This window comes from Salvia splendens, chromosome 7, assembly GCF_004379255.2.
Source record: "Salvia splendens isolate huo1 chromosome 7, SspV2, whole genome shotgun sequence".
In the NCBI taxonomy this organism is placed as follows: Eukaryota; Viridiplantae; Streptophyta; class Magnoliopsida; order Lamiales; family Lamiaceae; genus Salvia; species Salvia splendens.
Window position 1 is genome coordinate 2,931,077 of NC_056038.1, and position 22,333 is coordinate 2,953,409.

The following is a 22,333-nucleotide window of genomic DNA, read 5'->3' on the forward strand; positions in this document are numbered from 1 at the left end:
GAAGAATAGTCAACGTTCAACACTAGCTGTAACTATTAACACCGACAACTTGATATTTTTTTAAAGATTTCCAAAACTACTGGTAGACTTTGGTCAATCATCACGATGGTTCAAAACTCTTTCCTCTTCGAAATCTAAAAAAAATTAAATCCCAGCATAAATACCCCTACTTTGAAGTCATTTCTTGTACAGGATTCTTGATTCAATGGCCACATCTCTTCTCTGCTTATTTCTTGCACTTGCAACACTTTCTCAGGCGTCGGCCAACGGTGAAGGTCAGTTACTACAAAATTAATGTTGTATTGATATGATTTCGAAAAAATCTTGATATATATTGATTGTTGCAGTGGAAGTGTTGAAAGTGTTCAAGGCTAATTTGGTGGATCCATACAATGTTCTTGAGAGTTGGGATGTCACCCTTGTTAATCCTTGCACCTGGTTTCACGTTACTTGCAATGCTAAAAATCGAGTCGTAAGAATGTAAGTTCTCATCAAAGATGAATTAAGTTGCAATTTAATTTCATTATTTGATGATGAATTGATGCATAATTAATTTGGTTGTGTAATGTGCAGTGATCTCGGCGATGCGAGTTTGTCCGGTCGACTAGTTCCGCAGCTTGGCCAGCTGCGGAGTTTGCAGTACTTGTAAGCATTATAGGCATGTTTGGTAGGGTAGATAAGTATCTCATTGTATCGCTCTTAATTGGGATGCAGGGAACTATTCAACAACAGGATAAGTGGAGCAATCCCGAGGGAGATTGGAAAGCTGAAAGAGTTGGTGAGTTTGGATTTATATCGCAACAGGCTTTCTGGTTCCATCCCGGACAAGCTGGGCAACCTTCAAAGACTGCGTTTCTTGTATGTGTCTCTTATCTTAATTAATTCACCCAATAATCTTGTAGTTTTAAGTTTTTTTTTTCTCAAACACCATCACGGCAGGGGTTAAGGCTGACCCCCAACCTGTATATATAAAAAATCATCAAAAGAACATACATCAACCAAGCCCAAAAGTGACTCGGTCCGCACAAGAGATACAAATCACAAGAGCTAACAAAGCTACTATGGTATCCCCACAGACCGGGTACTAACCATCTAACAATCGAGAAAACTAACATAACAAAGCTATACATCGAAATAATAACAAGGATGATGGCCAAATGTTGGCCAAATCCAAAGGAAAACAAAAAAAACCATAAATCAAAACCACGAACCATGTGAAGTAGTCATCCATCTCGATATTTGAATCTGAAGTTCGGATAGCCCAACTGGTCCATCCTCACGAGCGACTGGTTTTAAGTTCGGATAGCCCAACTGGTTTTAAGTTAAAGGTGGAAGAATTCATTTTCTTCTTTTGTATTTATGAATTTATATGCTAGCTTTGAGTTAATTAGAGTTCTTGAATGAGTTGGGCTGGTCCAATGAGGCTAGCTTAACTTGGGTCGGCTCAGGCTCAGGCTCAGGCTTATGGTTGAAATGGATCGGACTTCTCATAAACCCGGGCGCATCTCAGCCTAGCCCAAGCATAATTGATAAGTGGGTCGAATTAATAAGTTTACTTACTTACTAATATGCAGGAGGCTCAATTATAACTATTTAAGTGGACACATTCCCATGTCCCTCACCACCATCACCACTCTTCAAGTCCTGTACGATCTTCTTCCTTATCTCTTTCTTAATTCCATTTTATTACTACTACTCCTTCCGTCCCGGACTACTTGCACTTATTTCCTTTCTGGGCGTCCCAAGTTATTTGCACTCTTTCCATTTTTAGTAAAAATTATCACCTACAGCCGCAATTATTGACTTTGCTATACACTCATTCCTTAATCTCCGTGCCGAAAAGGAAATGTGCAAGTAGTCCGGGACGGAGGGAGTATTATTTTATTTTATTCTATTCATGTTTAATTAATTATGTGCAGTGATCTCTCAAATAACAAACTGACAGGCCCAATTCCAGTGAATGGATCCTTCAGTCTGTTTACTCCTATCAGGTCTAATGCCACTCCTTTTTTGCTACATCCAAGCCTGCTTGTTGATCACTAATTATCACTAACTAATTCATCATTTTATCTATTTTCAGCTTTGCTAATAACTCGTTGGATCCTCTTCCAACCTTCCCGCCTTCGCCTTCGCCTTCGCCGTCGTAGTCGCCATTGCCATCATGTAATAACGGTCTGTGACCGATCCTTTGAGCTATGGATATGATACTTATTTTTGTGTATTGTTTGTTTGGTAAGTAAAGTTACAGTATTGATTACTTGATCCTTTATCGATTAGAAATTAAGAATGCACTACGGAAAAATTGCATTTCTTGTGTAAAAACAATTTATAATTTATTAATACTATAAATAAGTGTCATTTTCTCGTGTTAGAGCAATGGTGACAAGATTTGTATTTTTTAGCTTAGTTATTGTGGATTCGAATTTATTATGTAGAGTATGGTTAGGTATATGTTTTTATCTAAAAATGATTTGCTATGAGGTTGCAAATGTTTAATAACGGAATATATATTTACTTTTTCGAGTGCTTATTATATAGAGTGCAAATTCAAATAGCTAGTATATAAATAAATTTACAAGTAATGTGTTCATCAACATGGGGTTCTAGGAGAGTATATGTTTCATATATAATACTACTATTAGATAATATTTAAAATATATAGCTTTATTTATCACTTTATGTGTATGATATGAGCCTAACTTCACTAAGAAAATGGGGCATAACCGAACCACACATATATAATAAACACAGGCTGTCAAATGATTTTCACTCTACCCATAAATGTTTTCTAATAATTAATTTGCTATGAAGGTTGATGAAATTCAAGAGTAATACTGTAGTATTAGTTAATTGGATCCAAAATGGATTTTACTTGCGATTTTAAAATTTTAAATTAATGTAAATTAGCATATAGTATATTACATTTGTTCATTTAATTAATTGATTCGGTTCGACAATGTATAAAACTAATACCAATATACATGTGATTAGCTGACCATTTATGTAAACAATGATTATCAAATTTGTTTGTATTTGATTATTAATAACTCTGACTTGTATCAACGTAGTCAACAAATGGTATAATAATAATAAGGGACAATCACTGTTAATAAATTCTCATATCTATTATATAATGAGTTCTTTCAACTTAAGTAACTGTATATATATAGTCAGGGGGATAATAGTGATTAGTGAAAATTGATAATTGGATTTTCATACCTCAAAAGAAATTTTGATTTTCCAATAAAACAATATTATACACTCTTTTTTTTTGTCTTTGACAAAACCATAACGACCTACCGATAGCTATGATTGTGCTTTTGAATTGAGAAACCTAAATTATTTTATAAGTCATGGACATCACATGGATAATTAAGTTTCGTCACGGTGGTCCGAGCACATTATCCTGTACATAGCTAATTACAAATTTACAATTATATAAAAAGGTAAAAGGAAGCCAAAAATATTTCTATAATTATAATTGATGAAACTCATCAAATAATAATATGTACTTTGACAAATAAATTCCCCAAATTCATTAGCAAATAGTAATTTATTATTATTATTTTTTATCATAATCAAGGCTGAATAATTTATTGCTTTCATAGTTACTCAAGCCTTTGGATAAAACTTAATCGTATCTAAGTTATATGTAAGTCAACAAAATGTATGTTGTCATCAGCTCATGTCGTCAAATATTGTGTCCTTTAGAGCATCTCCAATGGAGGCTAGCGGACCGGCTAGCCGATTCTTGGCGCTGGCCGGTGTGCTAGCCGAACCATTGTAGGCGGCGAGCGGAAAAACAACGAGAATTTCGGTGAGCACACGCCGGTTTTTGAGCGCTGGCCGATGCGCTCGCCGATCGGCTGGCCGCCATTGTAGGCGGGCGATCGGCGAGCGATCGGCCAACACTTTTTTTTTCGAAACACTATATATACGCGATTTGCACGTCATTTTCATTCGCACCGCTTGTTTTAACGAGTTTTCTCTCTCACTTAATTTTTGTATAAGAGCAATAAAGCAAAATGGAGAACAACAACGAGTCTACTCCAGTGACGAGCGAGTCTCAAACTCCCACGGTATCCGTAGGAGGTGGATGGGGTCCGATGGCCGGGTACTACAACATGTACCATTTGCAGTAGATGATGCCCGAGATGGCAGCCGAGGGTAGTATGCCGGGATGGTAGAGGATGCAGGGCGGGCAGGGGCTACCGGGGATGCAACTCGGGATGCAGATGATGCCGGGGTGGGCAGCCGGGATGCAGATGATGCCGGGGTGCAGGGGATGCCGGGGGGACAATGTCTATCGCCCCAGTCTTGATTTTTTGACTGCTTGTTCGCACACATTGACCCCATCGGAGACGTAGTTCACTGGGTGTGAGACTTTCTCCTTAGAGGAGTTGGGGATAGATCTCGAAGATGCGGACACTCCCATTCAAACGGGGGAGTAGGGCGGGGTCGGGGCGCACCAAAGAAGAAGAAGGGCAATGGGAATGGCAAAAGGTGGTCGGCGAGTCGTCGCAGCCGGCTGATGACGACAGCCCGACACGGAGGAAGTGGACGGATGCGGAGAACGTCACGCTGTCCAAGGCTTGGGTGAGTGTTTGCGATGATCCCCTCCATTCGAACAATCAGAGGATCGTCAACTTGTGGGCTAAAATATCAGCAGCCTACAAGACATTTTGCCCGGAGGGGAGGTCACACAACGGGGAGGAGTGTCGGAAGGGGTGGGACCGAATCAGGGCTGCGGCCTCCCGATTTTTAGGCTTGTACACCAATGCCCTCCACATGCAGACCAGTTGCCAAACTGACGAGGACTGCATGAGGATAGCGGAGAAAGCCTTCCCCGTGCCCGGGCTTTATAAGGAGTTCACCTACTGGAACTGCTATGAGGTGCTGATGGACTCCGAGAAGTTTCGGGCAGGTGTCGATGCTGGCTGGCTGAAGAAGCAACGACTGAACTATACCTGTGATTACAGCGGCGGTTCCCACGACCTCCCCGAGGATGTTCAGGAGTTCTCGTCCCCTCCATCATTTACTCGCCGCACTCGCCCGATTGGTCAAAGACGGGCGCAACGGGTAGCGAGGGGGGTCGCCCAGGGGTCCTAAGAGGTCCAGTCGGCATCCCCCCTATTGGCAAGTCGCCAACTGAGCTCGCCTTCTTCGCGCGTCAACAAACACGGGCTCAGATGCACAAGATTTCAGCTGAATGGAGGACGGCAACTGACCCCGTGGAGAAGCGGTTTCTTCACTCAATACTCGAGCGTATGCATGTCGATTTGGATGCCGTCTCGGTACAGTTGGGGGGCTCAAACGCTGGCTCAGATGCCGCAGATTTGGGGGTCCCGGATAGTGGCGACGACGACGGCCACGAGGAGTGAGGCGGAGGCGGGGGCTCGTGTGTGGAAGAGGGTTTTTTTTAAATTAATGTAAATTTTTTTTGATTAATGTACTTTTTTTAATTTTACTATTATTATTGAATTTTCCCGTATCTGTGTCGTAAATTTAATTCTGTATTTTGTGTGATTGTTAATTATTTGTTTTTTATAATTTGTTTATTGTGGCTAGCCTATTGCTTGTCTTGATGATGTGGCAGGATGAGTTTTTAGTGCTGATGATGTGACAGGAGGAGTTTGTGGTTAACATATGGTTGGTCTATTACCATTGTGGATGCTCTTATATCCTAAACGACTTACATGCTATTAGGAAATAGGGATTGACAAAATATCCAAAATCCGAAAATTGAATGTGACCAAACCGGTGATTAAATTAGTTCGGATTTTCTGGTTCTGACTGGATCAACTTTCTTAAGAATTTCTTAAGAAAATAACCTAAAAGTATATTTACATATATTTTATATAATAAACATATTATTATTATTATAAAAATAATGAATATAAAATACTTGTTTTGAAAATTTCTTATTCTATCGAGGATTAGATTTTTTTTTATTTTGGTTTGGATTTTTGGTATTAAATTTTTGAATTTTTATGCAATCTCATATTTTTTTTAGCCGGATCGAATTTCATAATTCGAATTTTTAGATTTAGATTTTCGGAGAATTCATATTAGATCTGATCCTATTCATAAAAGTTCAAATTTCTGAATGAGATATAAACTTCAAATGCTCACCCATACGCGCTACGTTATGATCAACTAAGACCCCGAAAATTAAAATTAAATCAGGAATCATTATCATCCCATCCCATCCATCTCGGTGAAAAGGAAATAAAATAAGTTTTACACACACTCAAACAGACAAAAAGAGAAATCGACTACAACATTTTATAATCACTAATAATACGCTAGCACTATGGAACGTGTGATCCATAATAACCAATAATTAATCATTACAAAACAGATTATGGAATGCCAAAAATTGCAGGGGCAACGAACAGCTTTCGCAGTCAGCGTCATCCCATTTCCCCTCTCACCAAAAATTAAAACTAATTAAATTCGTAACACAACTCAATTGGAAGTAGCACCTTTTGTTTGACCATAATTAGTGTAATATTTTGACTGAAATTAGCTGTCATCTATTTGAATTTGTCATCATAATTATCTCTTCATCTTAACCTCAAAATTCATCACACATTATACCTTATTTCCGATTAAATATATAAATAAAAACTTAACATTTGTCTCTCTCTCTCTCTCTCTCTCTCTCTCACTGCAGCGACTTCAACTCATCCACCGTTGAATTGAAGAATCCACCCCCAAATTTCACTGCCAAAAAAATCAAAACACACCTCACAATTTGAGGAAACAGTAGAAAAGAGGAGAAGACTAGGCTCGCATTCCCCAAAAACAACTCAATCGACTTTTTTAATTTTCTTCGGTTTCCGTGTCGCTCTTGATTTCAGTTCTTGCTTCCTTCACCTAGATTCATCTCTGCCAGATTTATAATTGAGAATTTGCTTAATTTAATTATTTACTTATAATTCGTATTGTGGGGAGTTGGAGATTGGTGTAGGGTTTTATTTATTTTTTATGAGGAATTAATTAGGTTCTTAGTTGGTGAATTTGGAGGAAGAAATTCTATGGATCGGTGGTCAATGGGCATGATCTTGCGGGTGGCTTATTTGTGCTTGGTTCTGGTGTTTGCTGGATTTTTGCAGGTTTCTGCAAACGTTGAAGGTCAGTTTTTTTTTTTTTTTTCGTTTATTTATCGTATTTTGGTTGATTGTATGTATCGATTTCTTGGCTTTGTGAGTTTGATTTAGTCAATTGCTCGTTGACTTGAAATGAGTGAATTGATTGGTAATTTTGTTGTTGAATTAGTATTGTATGTATGGAAGTCGTGCATTTCTAAGCCAAATTAAGGTTGAAAAACTTCTAAGCAAATGTGCTGGTCTATTTTATGAATGAGTTATTACAAATGGGGGACTTTTGCAGTGATTTCGACATTCAAAGGAATCGTAAACAGACGCGTTGATGATCACAAATGAAGCACATTTATAATGATTCTCAGTTTTCTAAGAAAATATTCATGGTTGTGAATGCCACTTCTGTTTTTGCTAGAAGTTGGAAAAGCATTTTGTTTTTGTTTTTTCTAATTAAGTCAAGCTTCACTAGCAACTTAGAAATCACTGGAACTGTTAGCATGGTGATGGTGCTGTAGTTTTTTACTTGTAGCTTATCAGCATTCTGAGAAGTGGACTGTGAGATGTAAAAGAAATTTTTGTGTGTGGCAGGGGATGCTTTGAATGCGCTGAAGACTAATTTGGCCGATCCTAATAATGTTCTTCAGAGTTGGGATCCGACCCTTGTCAATCCTTGTACTTGGTTTCATGTCACATGCAATAGTGAAAATTTTGTTACACGTGTGTAAGTGTGGCTCTATCACTCTCGAATCAAGATTTTTCATTTGCATTTTTCGAATGTAATTGGAATGTTAAATATGTTGGTTGTTTTCTTACACAGTGATCTTGGAAATGCAAATTTGTCTGGCCAACTGGTTCCACAGCTTGGTCAGCTCCTTTCTTTACAGTACTTGTAAGCCATTCTTTACTTATCCGAATTCACATTATTCTTTTTAATTTTCATGCATTTGTTTTTGTGAGCATGGTATTCAGTCTTTCTTAAAACCTGATCTTAGAGTACAAAGAATTTCACTTTCCATCTCTGTTCTTTCTTCCTCTCATCTTGGCAGGGAGCTTTACAGCAATAATATTAGTGGAAGGGTTCCACCTGAGCTTGGAAACTTGACCGACTTGGTTAGCTTGGATCTTTATCTGAATAGACTAACTGGTCCAATCCCAGACACACTGTACAATCTTCAGAGACTACGTTTCTTGTATGGATTTCTCTGTCCACGCTCCTGTGTCTACATTATGTCTTGTTTCGTTCATTTCTTTTGAAGATGTTTTCCTTACTCCATCGCTAGGATGTTTACGATTCAAAACTAGGTGGTGTATGAGATTTAGATTGTTCTACTTACACAAAAGTGGAGTAGATTTCTTTGAAGATCTTTCTCATGTGCTTTTTCTTTCTCTTTTCCAATAGTCGAATCTTGATTCAAGAAGGGGCACTGCTTTCTTAATCTGACAGACTGACATTGTCCGTGTTTTTCATGTTTATATAGTAGAGTGTGCTACCTGTGATGACAACATCAATTCATTTTGTGTAGCTAATTTTCTTCAAAACTAATTTATATCTATTTATCCTTGCAAATAGGAGGCTCAACAACAACAGTCTGACAGAACATATACCCTATTCTCTGACTACCATCAATACACTTCAAGTCCTGTACGTGGGAACAAGCCAACAAATCTTCTTTTGTCAGATGATCTTACTTCTCTTTTAGTCTTTCGTTGCTGATGTTCATTTTCATGTTTATTTCATGCAGTGATCTGTCAAATAACAATCTCACAGGACCAATTCCAACTAATGGATCTTTCCAACTTTTCACTCCTATCAGGTTTAATGAGTTCCTTAATGTTTATAGCACCAGAGATGCATCATGGTGTAACTGCTGATTAATGTCTTTTTGCCTTTCAGTTTTCAAGGTAATCAATTGGATGCTCTTCCTCCACCACCACCTACAGTTCCACCGGCAACCCCATCTGGTTCTGGAGGTCTGTAAACCCAATCTTTATGTTTATTACATTTACGAGTTCTCTTCTTCTCCATCTCTAACTACGTTTTAAGTTAAGGGCCCCTTCGTGTGTGCTGGGCATTTTGTTATTCAGCAGCCTTAGAACTTCTGTGCAGTGTATTCACCTGAATAGTTTTCTTCCTTATATGTCTTGGTATTCATTCAAGGTTATGTGTGGTTCACCAATTAATTTCAGGTTCAAGGAATTCTTAGGTTTTATATGTTTATGTAACGACCTAATCTATTTAGATTTATCATCTGAACTTCGGTAGTTTCTCTTACTATTTAATAAGAAACTCGTTAGCTCCATCAAAGGTATCATAAGTTCATTAGCTTCATTTTGCTAAAGGAGTAGATGTATACTAGGCGAAAGATGTTGTATTCAACAACATGTGGACTAAGTTTGAAAGTTATAACTGATTCTCAATGACTGGGAAAGTGGAATTCTGTACATCATAAGTACACTAGCTTCATTTTGCAAAAGGAGTATGTTGTATATCAACAACTATTCTTTTACCATTGCAGTTGGCAACAGTGCTACTGGAGCAATTGCAGGAGGAGTTGCTGCAGCAGCTGCCTTTCTATTTGCTGTTCCTGCGATCGCACTTGCTTGGTACCGAAGACGGAAGCCACAAGATCATTTCTTTGACGTTCCTGGTAAGTTGATTAACATAATATCTTATCACCTTCCATACACCATCAGTTTCCAAATCCACTCAATTCTTCAACTAATTGCAGCTGAGGAGGATCCTGAAGTTCACCTGGGTCAGCTCAAAAGATTTCCCCTACGCGAACTCCAAGTTGCTACAGATAATTTCAGTAACCATAGTATTCTTGGGAGAGGTGGATTTGGTAAGGTTTACAAGGGCCGATTGACAGATGGTACCCTAGTGGCCGTCAAAAGACTAAAAGAAGAGCGTACTCAAGGTGGAGAGCTACAATTTCAAACAGAAGTAGAGATGATCAGCATGGCTGTACACAGGAATTTACTCCGTTTACGTGGATTTTGTATGACGCCTACTGAAAGGCTTCTTGTTTACCCTTACATGTCTAATGGAAGTGTTGCATCATGCTTACGAGGTTGCAATCTCATCTTTTTATTCTGTTTTTTTTTTCTGTGGGTAATGTCTTTTGGCGTAACAAAATTTTTATTTTTCTTTTTCAGAGCGAAAAGAGTCACAACCTCCTCTTGATTGGCTAACAAGGAAACACATAGCACTGGGTTCTGCTAGAGGACTCGCTTATTTGCATGATCACTGCGACCCAAAAATCATTCATCGTGATGTCAAAGCTGCCAATATATTGTTGGATGAGGACTTTGAAGCAGTTGTTGGTGACTTTGGGCTGGCCAAACTCATGGACTACAAGGATACTCATGTAACTACAGCTGTGCGTGGAACAATCGGTCATATAGCTCCTGAATACCTGTCTACTGGAAAATCATCTGAGAAAACTGATGTATTTGGTTACGGGGTCATGCTTCTTGAACTCATCACTGGGCAAAGAGCTTTCGATCTTGCTCGACTTGCTAATGATGACGACGTCATGCTACTGGATTGGGTGAGTTTCTCTTGATTATGACTTTTATCGTCTGAATTTCAAATGGTATTTATTCATGGTACTTGCTGTAATTGTTTCAGGTGAAAGGACTTCTCAAGGACAGTAGATTGGAACCATTGGTCGACCAAGACCTCGAAGGGAAATACATTAAAGAAGAGGTGGAGCAGCTTATCCAAGTGGCTCTGCTTTGCACGCAGGGTTCTCCGATGGAACGCCCCAAAATGTCGGAAGTAGTGAGGATGTTGGAAGGCGATGGGTTGGCCGAGAGGTGGGAGGAGTGGCAGAAGGAAGAGATGTTCCGTCAGGAGGTCAACCACCACACGAATTTGGGAACTGAATGGATCATCATGGACTCGATGTCGAACGTCCGTCCCGACGAACTGTCCGGGCCGAGATGATCACCCCACCTCTGTCTGAGTGTGGTTCAAGCTTTTACATTTTTGTATATGGTTATCTTCCTTTTCCCATTGTATTCTTATAGATCTTCTGTTTGGTTTCCCCAGAATTTTGTTGATGCAGGGAATGTTTATATACCTCATAGGTGGCAAGTTGTAATTTTATGTGTCGAAACAAACTCAGGATTCACTGCAGCTATTGCAGAGAAAAACACCAATGTAATTATTTCAGACATTGAACTCATTTTACACTGAATTGCCCAAGTTTGTTTGTTGCTGGGATTAAAATCACACACACACACACACACACACACACACAGGTAAAGAATCAGTTCCATTTACAATTGAAGGTTCACAATTGAAGGTTCAAACTAAATCCAATACATTATAGTTGAGCACATATACATTTAGAAGACCATTCTCTAACTAGCATCACTACTTTCTACCACCTGCTGAAACACGGGGTGTGACATCGTCTTCCTGCAGATATAGACACGACGATGAAAAAGTTTAGCTCTGATGTAAGTTCACAGAAATTAGGACTATAACCAGGTTCAAGAAAAGTACCCGGGGCTGATGGAGGTATATCTTGGTCGTTGCTGTTGCGGGATTATAATTTTGCGCCCCCCTTGCTTGCTCCAGTCATAACAAACCTGGAAGAGAAAAGAATCCAACACACTGAACATATCCTTTCTTGGCTAGAATCAGTTGTTGACGAGACAACAAACTTTCTGAAACGGGCAATAAAGGTTACCGCATATGCATATATAGAACCATCGCAGTTAAAACTGCTGCAACTTATTGGTTGATTGCATCTTAACATATTCTGAAAAAATTAGGGAAAAAACAGAAGATCACTGAGACGACGTGCATTAAAAGCTTTGCGTTTTAGATAGTCGTTGATGCATATACCGTGAGCTTCCGCTTCGCATCTTTGTCCCAAAAGTTGAACACTCCATCAGATCCAGCACTAGCAAATGTGTGATGTCTCTGAGATGTGAAGAGAGTGGCAGTATTCAGCACGGAACGAAGAAACCACAAGACAAGCGAAGAAGAAAAACGAAAGAATAAGAGTGACAACTTGAACAAATGTTCTTACCGGGTGAAATTTCAGCGAGTTGACAGAGTAAATCTCATTGCCATCCATGCCTGTGACATTCGAATAAATAATTTTTATTCGATTGCGACTCATCAAGATGATGCACGCTAACTTTTCCTTCGATCGAACCAACCTAGAATACAAAATGCCATGTTCAGAAAAGATACAATGACCAAGTTCAATGTTAAAATCAGTTTTTAACAGTAATCTTACCAAGAAGCCTTGCTTATCAGGAAAAGCAGCCAAACACCTTGTCTGGTGCTGGAGAGGTGACAAAAATCTGTTATACTCAGCCTGCCATATTCAGACATAGCATATCACCTTATAACATAAAACTAATAACGCGAAAAATTACTACTACTATTAAAAACCTGAGGGCTCTGCAGATTGAAGACGATTATATTTCGGTCAGCGGTTCCAACAACCACGAGAGGATGCTGAACTGCAAGTGCATAGCAACAATCTGGAAGTCGTTGTACCGACGTTGGATTTTGCTGTCTCAGATCCCAACACCTTAAGACAAAAATCAACTTTACCTTAGTTAGAAACAAAATCACATCATGACTGAACAAGTTATGCATATAAGAAATTCCATCTTGTTAATATGTTAAAGAAAGAATTGACTTTAACGTGCTGTCCCAGCTTCCGGTGACTAAGAGGTTCGTCTCTGGGATCCAAGAAACTTCTTTAACAGGAGCATCATGCACGGCCACTGTAACAGGCCGCCCCTCGGACGCTAATGCCCACATCTTAACTTGGTTGTCACAGCCTCCGGAAAAGAAGGCCGTCCCGTCATCTTTTCAGGCAGAGCACAATACCTGCTCAAGATGAAACTTAAGATAACAAAGGGGCAAAACAGAGTTCCAAGTGTTGGGAATCATATAATTTACCGGCTTGTCGTGTGATACTAATGTCTTATGCACAGTGCTGAGTTCAGTCCCGGATTTCTTCACCTCCCAGCATCGAACCTGAATCGATTTTTGACCAAGTTAGCTCTTAAACAAAACCAAACTACCCCTTTTACTTAACTCCCAAATAATGAAAAAAGTTTGCCTGATTATCCCATGAAGTAGCCACAAAGAGATTTGTTTTGGGACTGAAACTGAGGCTAGATATGGAATCAGTAGGAGGTTGAACCACCTTCTCCAAAACAAATTATTCAACATATTTTATTAGAGAAGCATAAATTCAAACTATGAAAAATAACAATGCATTATGATTTAGGTAGTACCTCAGTGGAACGGTTGGGATTGGATTTAGGCATTTAGCAAAACCTCCAATTTTCAAATGAAAAAGAGAAGTAAGAATTCGAGCAAGTTTTGAAGAACAACAGAGAAAGGGAAGAGAGAGGGTTTGCATGACATATATAGCTATATCCATAGCGTCTGCATAAAGCTAATCATGCACAACATTTATTACATTCTCTTCTCATCTCTTATTTATTTATTTATGGAGTAGTATTGTATGTTAATCAATTTAATTTAATTAATTAATTGACGTAATAATTGAAATAAGATTTTTTATTTTAAAGTTTTAATTGATAAAATTATATTAAATAATAATAAGCATATAATAAACATTTTAAAAATTAAATTAGGATGTTCTTAATAAGGAGTATATTATTAATTGAGAGTAAAATAATGCCTAATAGTAAAGCATTTGGAATGATAAAGTCATCTACGATAAACAAAGTAAGTAGTAGTAGTAGTACTACTACATATTTTGAACAAAATAGCTTAGAAATATACTCCGTAAGTAACATTCACGAATATTATCCTTGTTTAATTCATATTAGCTCTACTTAATTTGATTTATATATTTATTTTAATTTATACTAAAAATTATTATTAACATCAATATTAATTTTTATAATTTCAAATAAATGAATAAAATAATAAAATTGGACTTTAAAATTTATGTTATTCATAAAATTAATAATAACTTTAAAAATATTTGAATCTTAAATATATTAAATAAAACAAATAGCGTTAAAACTAAACGAAAAGTTAGTGATACTCCACCGATGTGCTCACATAATGTATCCAAAACAATATTTTTTCTAAAATAACTTAGCGTAGTATTCCATAAGATGAATCAATATATTTAAGAAAAACAAATGCAGGAGATAATTATGACTTATGAGGCAAATAAAAAAATTTAGTCATATAGACGACAAATGAATTTCATAATCCAAAATTTCAAACATAAAATTTTAAATTGTTCTGGCACATTCACTTAACTGATCAATTAAGTTGAGAAATTACACTTTTTTAGAATCACATGCGTTAATCAAAATAATTTTCAATTCATGCATTGAACTCATTTTACAATGAATAATAGCCTAAGTTTGGTGTTTGTGTTGTTGGGACTAAAATCACACACATAGGTAGGCAAAGAATTGGTTGAATTTATAGTAGTAGAAGGTTCGAACAACATCCAAAACATTGTAGTTAACCACATTCACATTTTGATAAACAATTCTCGAACTAACTCTGCTGCTGCTAGCCTATGTATGGAGTACTACTCTTTAGAACAAAAGTGTTGTGTACAAAGTGAAATTCTTCTTGTCTGAAACATCACCTTCTTCCTCTTGCTAAAGGAAGTCTGGGTTTAACATCCACTTCCTGCAGATACCCAAAGGGAGATATATACACGACGTGAGGAGATGAAAAAATTTAGCTCCGATGTATCATTCACTATGATTCAAGAAAAGTACCAGAGGCTGGTGGAGGTATATGTTGGTCTTTGCTGTCGCCGGATCATATTTTTCGGCCCCCTTGCTCCAGTCATAACAAACCTTGAACAGAAAAGGGACCCAACACACTGAAATCAGTTGTCGATGAGACAACAAACTTTCTGAATGCCAAAAAGATATATATTTCAGATGATAAAGCATACCGAATATCCAAAGATAGAACCATCGTGGTTAAAACTGCTGCAAGTTACTGGCTGATTGCATCGTGCCATTTCCTGAAAAAGAAGTTCAGTGAGATGGAGGGTAAGGGGAAGCGCATCAAACACTTTGTATTGTTAGATCGTTGTTCGCTTATATACCTTGAGCCTCGTCTTATTATCCTTGTCCCAAAAACTGAAGCTTCCATCAGATCCAGTGGTAGCAAATGTGTGATGTGTCTGAGAAGCCAAGACAGTAAATTATTCAGCACAGAATGAAGACACCTTTAGACATGAGAAAAGGAAAAAAGAAAGAAGGAAATGTAGAATGATAGCAACAAAATTGTATTCGGTTTAACGAGGGCTTGAATATATTTTCTTACAGGGTGAAAGTTTAGCGAGTTGACAGAGTAAACCACACTGCCTTGCCTGTGACACTTGAAAGTAAAAGTTTTATCTGTCTGCGGCTTATCAAAATGATGCACACCAACTCTTCCTCCGATTGAACCAACCTAGAATAACACAATGCCATGTTCAGCGTAGATATAATGACCGTTCAGTATTAAACAGTTGGTGATTTTAAAGTTTAGACATGAGTGGAGAATCTTACCAAGAAACCTTGCTTATCAGGAAAAGCAGCCAAACACCTAGTCTGGTGCTGGAGAGGTGAGACAATTCTCTTATACTCAGTCTGCCATATTCAAACAAAGTATATCACCTCATGATTCTCATATGCAGTTAGTATGATTTGCTACAGACAATAGATGACACTAAAAATACGCATAAAAAGACAATATTTCGCTTCTGACATAAAAATACACAGCAAGCATTCTAGACATAACTATGAAGATGGATCTGTTATAACAAGGCAGCATCTTATAAGAATGATTTAGATGACATTTTAAAGGTGGGGGCCAGGGAGAGGACATTTTAAAAAAGGTGTCTCATAACCACAACAAAGATGGGATCTCCGAGGGGGTATCATTCAGGACACCATAAAGATGGCTGTCATAGCCACAGACATGAAAATAAAAGAATATAAGAAATGGTGAACTAAACATGAGATTGCCATAAGTGAAGACACAGTAAAGCAATGAAGTGATCTACAAATTTTGGTAAACTGAAAAATGGGATGTTCTTCTACTTTTGAAATAAGCATGGAAATCAAGACTTAGCATGCAGCCCTATCCCAAGTTATATTAGATTATAGCTCTCGATGTAATGTATGCCAAATAGATGCAAGAATCCTGGAGAAGATACCTAAAGAGATGCATATCAGTAAAATCTAAAGTGGAGTTTACTTTTTTCTACAAACCATGGTACACTTTATTAGCTCTCAACAACAAAAAATAAGATTAAAGCCAAGAGCAGGACAAAGAATGCCTAACAACCTGAGGTTTCTGCAAATCAAAGACGATTATATTTCTGTCAGCAGTCCCAACAACCATAAGAGGATGTTGAACTGCCAGTGCATAGCAGCGATCTGGAAGTTGTTGTACCCAAGTTGGAGATTGCTGTCTCAGATCCCAATACCTGAAGACAAGAAGGCAACAGAGACTAAATTATAAGTGGCTACATTTATAGAAAAGTAAGACAAGACATCAGAGATTAAATTAGACTGCAGAGACACAAGATCACATTAACAGAGAGTTCAAGAACGATTCATTCCCATGGAAACTTCTTGAAAAAAGAAGGCCAACAATGAAAATAAGGCAGCAGCATTCCTCTCCTCAATCATACGCAATATCTTTGTCATTGAAGAATTCAAACCTAGCACCCTCTTAGTACCATTACTAAAAGAACAATTTCATAATTCAACAATGAGTTACTCTATTAAAGGCACCAAAGAATTAAATTAACCTCAGAGTCTTGTCCCAGCTTCCGGTGACTAAGAGGTTCATCTCCTGGATCCAAGAAACTTCTTTAACCGGAGCATCATGCACAGCCACTGTAACAGGCTGCCCACCCGATGCTAACGGCCACATCTTAACTTGCTTGTCACACCCTCCAGAAAACACAGTTGTCCCATCTTCTTTCCAAGCAGAGCACAACACCTACCAAGATTAAACTTAAATCAACAAAGGGGCAAACAGAAGAATCACATCATAGGCTCATACAAACTACAAATTACCGGCTTGTCGTGTGACATTGATCCCATATGAACAGTGCTGAGTTCGTTACCAGATTTCTGCACCTCCCAACATCCAACCTAAATCGAGTTTTCATAGGAGAAACACGAAATTAGCTTGAACAAAACCAACTCCCCCTGTCTACTAATGTGGAAAAGCAAAACTACACCTGATTATCCCACGACGTAGCCACGAAAACGTTTGCTTTGGGGCTGAAACTTAGGCTGGAAACCGAATCACTAGGAGGTTTAACCACCTTCTCAAAAACAATCAATTTAAACAAAAATTCAAACAATGCAGGATATTGGCGATAGGTAAAAACTGAAAACCTAAACAAATTTCACGAATTCGTGAGAAATACTACCTCAGTGGAACGGTTGGGGTTTGCGATGGTCGACGCCGCGCCATTTACAGACATGATCGAAACCTCCGTTAACAACGAGAGTGTATTATGCAGAAATTGAAGAAGAACTCAATCAAGTTTTGAGCGAATTGGAAGAGAGAATGGAGAGAGAGAAAGAGGCGGTTATGCATGAGAGAGGTGACAATGACATATATATAGCGCGGGGAACGGCGTCGTCATTAAGCTAACCAGAAAATTTGAAACCATGCAACATTTTTCTCTCTCTCTTCCACTGTTTTAGCCCTTAGCATTTGTTTTAATTATTTTTTGTTTTTGTTAATAACTAACTTAATTAATAATATTGATTTTATTAAAATTATAAAAATATATTTACTGCATAATTAAAATTATTATCACTGAAATGAATATATTATTAAGAGCGTTCACAACCGCGTCTATGATGGTGCGGCTCGGATGGGGACTGAGTCGGTGCCTTGTTGCGTGACAGTCCGGACGGGGCCGGATACCAAAGATTGATTTTGTTGTTTTTCTTTTTTTATTTACTTCATTGTTAATTTTAATGTCATCTTTTTTGCTATTGGCATGATTTTTATTTTATTTTGTATTTAGGAAATTAAATTGTGTAATTTAGATATTTTGCTTAGTTAATTGGGTAGGTTAGAGTTATGCAATTTATGAATCTGGGTTACGTAATTTGAGAGTGTTAATTATAAAAAAATTTAGTCCTTTTATTATGAATTTATAATTATCAAGATTTTAGTAGAGATTGAGGCTTAATTAGGACTGGCCGACGTGGTAGCTTAAAAACAAAGCTGTGACTTGTGAATGCCCAAAATTGCGAAATTCTAAAAAAGGCAAGATATTAATTTAGGTTAATAAAAATCAATATAAAATTATTATAGTAAGTGGAGTAGGATTTTGCTTTTTTTAAAATAAAAATTTGGGCCTTAAATAATTATTGACTAAGGCCCAATGGGCCGTATCGATGTTTGACACTACTAGGTGTTGGGCCGGGCGGAATGTGTTTCCGGGCCTTTTAATGTACTTGTTTTGTGAGTGGGCGTTTAAATTTTACAAAATGAGTAGATACATACTATCCCCATTTTAATTATGTTTTGTAATTTGTAACAACTCTTATCCAACATTGGCCTAACAAAAAAATATATAAAAATTTATTGTATGATTAAAAGCCAACTGCCGCATTTCTCCGTTTCATAGTTTTTCACAACATTCCAAAATACACAGAAAGAAGAAGACGAAAACAGACAAACAAACAAAATTGTCAATATAGATAATGAAACAATTAATTGTAATTAATTATTTAATATGAAACGAATCTCAATCACATATTATAAGGAGTAACAAATTATGAGTTTTCCGTACGAATGCTGAACTATATAATGTGGGTGATTATTGTGATAACATATTGACTTCACATAAAAAATGATAAAATATAGAACTAATAGTTTGAAGAATAAGATGGTCAAATAAATGTAAAATGATTCAATTGATTGAAGCAAATGATGGAGTGCTCTCAGTTATTTGTATTATTACATTCTACCACTCAAAGTAAATATCCCATTTTAATAGATTGCGAGTGATTTGCTATCACACATTACACGTCTTTTTTTATTTTTCTTTTGTGAACAATGAATGAGAAAGTCATTGGTGATAAATAAAATAATTGCGAAACGTTGACCATCATTTATGAATATCATTCTCATTTAGTTCACTTTAATATTATTTATTTTAATTCATACATTTATTTTTATTTTAAAATCTTAAAATTGTTACTATTTGTTTCTCAAAAAAATAAAAGCTAGATTTGTTATTTTCTCTATAAGTTTATAACTTTAAATAAATGAATAAAATAACAAAATAAAACATTTTTTACATAATTAAAAATTAATAATGTTAAAAATAACTTTCAAAGCTGTAATTTTAAAATAAAATGTGTATAAAATAAAATAAATAGCACTCAACATGGACTAAACGGAAAAACAGTATTCACGGCTTGCATAACATATGTAGCATAATAAATAGCTTTTGAAGAACATTTTAAATACACAAATGAATCAATATATATTTAAGATAAATAAATGCAAGAGATAATTATGATCAAATCAAAAATTTAATCCATATACACATACAATTGAATTTCATAATCCAAAATTTCAAACATAATTAAATTTTCAATTAATTGTTCTCGCACATGTACGTAGCTGATCATGGAGTTTATAAATTACACTTTATTATAAGTACATATAACTGATATCCATGTTATATTTACAAGTTGGCAGTGGCACTATTAAAAGCAGGTGACTGTCCAACTCAAATAATTATGTCTATTACAAGAATGGATATAGCCAAAATGACAAAATAATTTTAGATAATAAAATATAAATAGAAAATCTAAATGTCTTGTGTATTTTCCCAATCCATCACCCAAACTTTCAAAACAACTCTCTGAAAAATTTCCCTTCCCATTCTCAATTAATAAACACTTTTTTTTATGTTTACTCGTTTCTTTATATTCTTTTTTTAATTTATTATAAAAACTAAAATTAATTTTTTTTCTATATTACAATAAACTCTGGCTCTTAGAGCATCCGCATCGAGTCTCGATGCTGTCTCTATCTCGTCTCGGAGAGACGAGACGGCAACGAGACGGCGATGCAACCATCCATCTCAGTCTTGTCTCGGCGGGCGTCTCGCCGCGGAGAGGCAGCGCGCGAGACAGCTCGCCACGCGCGTTGGCCACGTGGCGAGCTCTGGTTCATCTGTGACGCACACTCGCCGGCCGCGAGTGAGCGTCATTTATTTTCGTTGAAAATGTTTTTATTTTTATTTTTTTTAAATTCAGAAAAAATTCGAAAAATAAAAAAATTCCAAAAATATACTAGCCGTTTATAGTAGTTTTTTACAATTTTTTTTATTTTTTTGTATTTTTTTAAGCCCTCAATCACTTCTATAAATATCAAATCATTCCCACAAATTAATCCACCATAAAAAAACTATCTATTCTCACTCAAACACTCTACATTATTTATCTCAAAACATTATTCTTCTCCCAAATTTAATCCATTCATGGATCCATTTGAGCAAATGCGTCGAATAATGGAAAAATCGCTAGAAGAAGATCGACGTAGGGAGGAGGAGGAAGCCGCACCGCCTCAAAGACGATCCCGGATGTACATCCATCTTAACCGGAAGGAAGCCGCCGCAAGGTTGGTACGCGATTACTTCTGTGAGAACCCCGTATGGGAAGAGACCTACTTCCGTCGCCGTTTCCACATGCGGAAACAACTATTTCTGCATATCGCAAATACATTGGCAGCCCGGGAAGAGTACTTCCAAGAAGGGTTCGACGCCGTTGGCCGTCCCAGTCACACGACGCTCCAGAAATGTACTGCAGCAATCCGTCAGCTTGCTACTGGACAAACGGCGGATGTGTTCGACGAATACCTGTACATTGGGGAAAACACTGGGAGACTGTGTTTGATGAACTTCTGCAAAGGCGTCCGGGCAGCCTTCACCGATGAATTTCTCCGGAAGCCAAGCACCGCAGATTGTCAGTTTCTGCTCCGACTTCACGAAGAAGTGCACGGATTCCCCGGGATGCTTGGCAGCGTCGGTTGCATGCATTGGCAATGGAAGAATTTTCCTGTGGCGTGGAGGGGGTCATACACGAGCGGCCACAAGGCACCCACCCCAACGTTATACTCGAGGCCGTTGCCGACTACCGGCTATAGATTTGGCATGCGTATTTTGAGGTCCCCGGATCGAACAACGACGTCAATGTGCTCAACCAATCTGACCTCTTCAGCGAAGTTTTGAATGGTAAATCGTCGGCCATCAACTTCATCGCTAACAACCGCCAGTATAAAATGGGGTACTGTCTTGCCGACAACATCTATCCGAGTTGGCCAACCTTCGTGAAGACGTTCAACAGGCCGATAAACGAAAAACATGCTCTTTTTGCGCAGAAGCAAGAGGCTACTCGCATGGATGTGGAGAGAGCGTTCGGGGTTCTCTAAGCTCGATTCAACAATATCAAAGCCCCGGCTCGTACGTGGTTTATGGAGAATATGGTCGACATCATGTATACGTGCATAATCTTGCACAACATGATTGTCGCTGATGAAGGATCTGAGGCGGGAAATTGGTTCCACCCTGAAACCCCGGGAAGCTCTACCGCAAGTAGTCCGCCTCGCAGTGGAGTGCATCTGTCTTTGCAAGAGCGGTTGTCTATTCAGGTAAGGACACGAGATTCTACCGCTCACGCCCAACTCCAGGAGGATCTAATGGAGCGCATTTGGGCAAAATTTGGCAACCAGTAGACGCACATGATCGTCATTAGACAACTCTTTCTTCTGCTTCCTTGAGTTTTAAATTATGTATTTTTTATCTTTTTTAGGATTTTATTAATGTGGTTTTTTATTTTTTTAGAATTTTAAGTTGTAATTTTATTTTATTTAATGAAGTGTTTTTTATTAATTGAATTTGTTGGAAATAAAAAAAATGAAATTGAATGAATAGTTAAGGGATGAGATGGTTAAGAGACGGTTAAGAGATGCAGGTAATGTCTCTTAGTTAAGAGATGTGGTGAAAAGTACAGTGGGGCCTATGAACAGTGAAGAGATGAGACGGTTAAGAGATGAGGATGCGGATGGCCTTAGATAATCCAATGCTTCAACCACGTGTGCTTGGAAATTTCGTGGATGTCATGTCACATGCCATTTTCTTGGAAGTTAGATTCGCATTATTTTTTGGGAAAATGTGTTGTGTGAGATTTTT

General features: G+C 37.5%; 3 protein-coding genes and 1 pseudogene across 4 annotated transcripts; 2 read left to right on the top strand and 2 right to left on the bottom strand.

Moving 5' to 3' along the window:
- Positions 1–82: 82 nt before the first annotated feature.
- LOC121741011 (BRASSINOSTEROID INSENSITIVE 1-associated receptor kinase 1-like) lies at positions 83–2,371 on the top strand. Its single transcript, XM_042133694.1, has 7 exons — positions 83–275; positions 348–480; positions 574–645; positions 715–858; positions 1,575–1,646; positions 1,920–1,991; positions 2,081–2,371. The coding sequence occupies exons 1-7, from the start codon at positions 206–208 to the stop codon at positions 2,145–2,147; spliced, it is 630 nt and encodes a 209-aa protein (XP_041989628.1). The 5' UTR covers positions 83–205; the 3' UTR covers positions 2,148–2,371.
- A 4,241-nt stretch (positions 2,372–6,612) lies between these two features.
- On the top strand, positions 6,613–11,308 carry LOC121741009 (BRASSINOSTEROID INSENSITIVE 1-associated receptor kinase 1-like). The gene is made up of 11 exons (XM_042133693.1): positions 6,613–7,137; positions 7,695–7,827; positions 7,924–7,995; positions 8,153–8,296; positions 8,677–8,748; positions 8,849–8,920; positions 9,001–9,077; positions 9,623–9,754; positions 9,836–10,177; positions 10,263–10,657; positions 10,738–11,308. The coding sequence occupies exons 1-11, from the start codon at positions 7,041–7,043 to the stop codon at positions 11,053–11,055; spliced, it is 1,854 nt and encodes a 617-aa protein (XP_041989627.1). The 5' UTR covers positions 6,613–7,040; the 3' UTR covers positions 11,056–11,308.
- Positions 11,309–11,446: 138 nt separating this feature from the next.
- On the bottom strand, positions 11,447–13,462 carry LOC121741082 (annotated as a pseudogene).
- A 1,076-nt stretch (positions 13,463–14,538) lies between these two features.
- LOC121811473 (protein RAE1-like) lies at positions 14,539–17,681 on the bottom strand. Of its 2 annotated transcripts, none has more exons than XM_042212338.1 (11): positions 17,537–17,681; positions 17,342–17,428; positions 17,175–17,252; positions 16,904–17,097; positions 16,435–16,576; positions 15,654–15,734; positions 15,427–15,555; positions 15,206–15,283; positions 15,050–15,121; positions 14,868–14,948; positions 14,539–14,775 (listed from the first exon to the last, which is right to left on the bottom strand). In XM_042212338.1, exons 1-11 carry the CDS (start codon positions 17,588–17,590, stop codon positions 14,728–14,730), a joined length of 1,044 nt encoding a protein of 347 aa, XP_042068272.1. In that variant the 5' UTR covers positions 17,591–17,681; the 3' UTR covers positions 14,539–14,727. The 2 variants fall into 2 exon arrangements, with proteins under 2 accessions (XP_042068272.1, XP_042068273.1); XM_042212339.1 differs by having other exon boundaries at positions 17,342–17,396; positions 17,537–17,678.
- Positions 17,682–22,333: the final 4,652 nt, after the last annotated feature.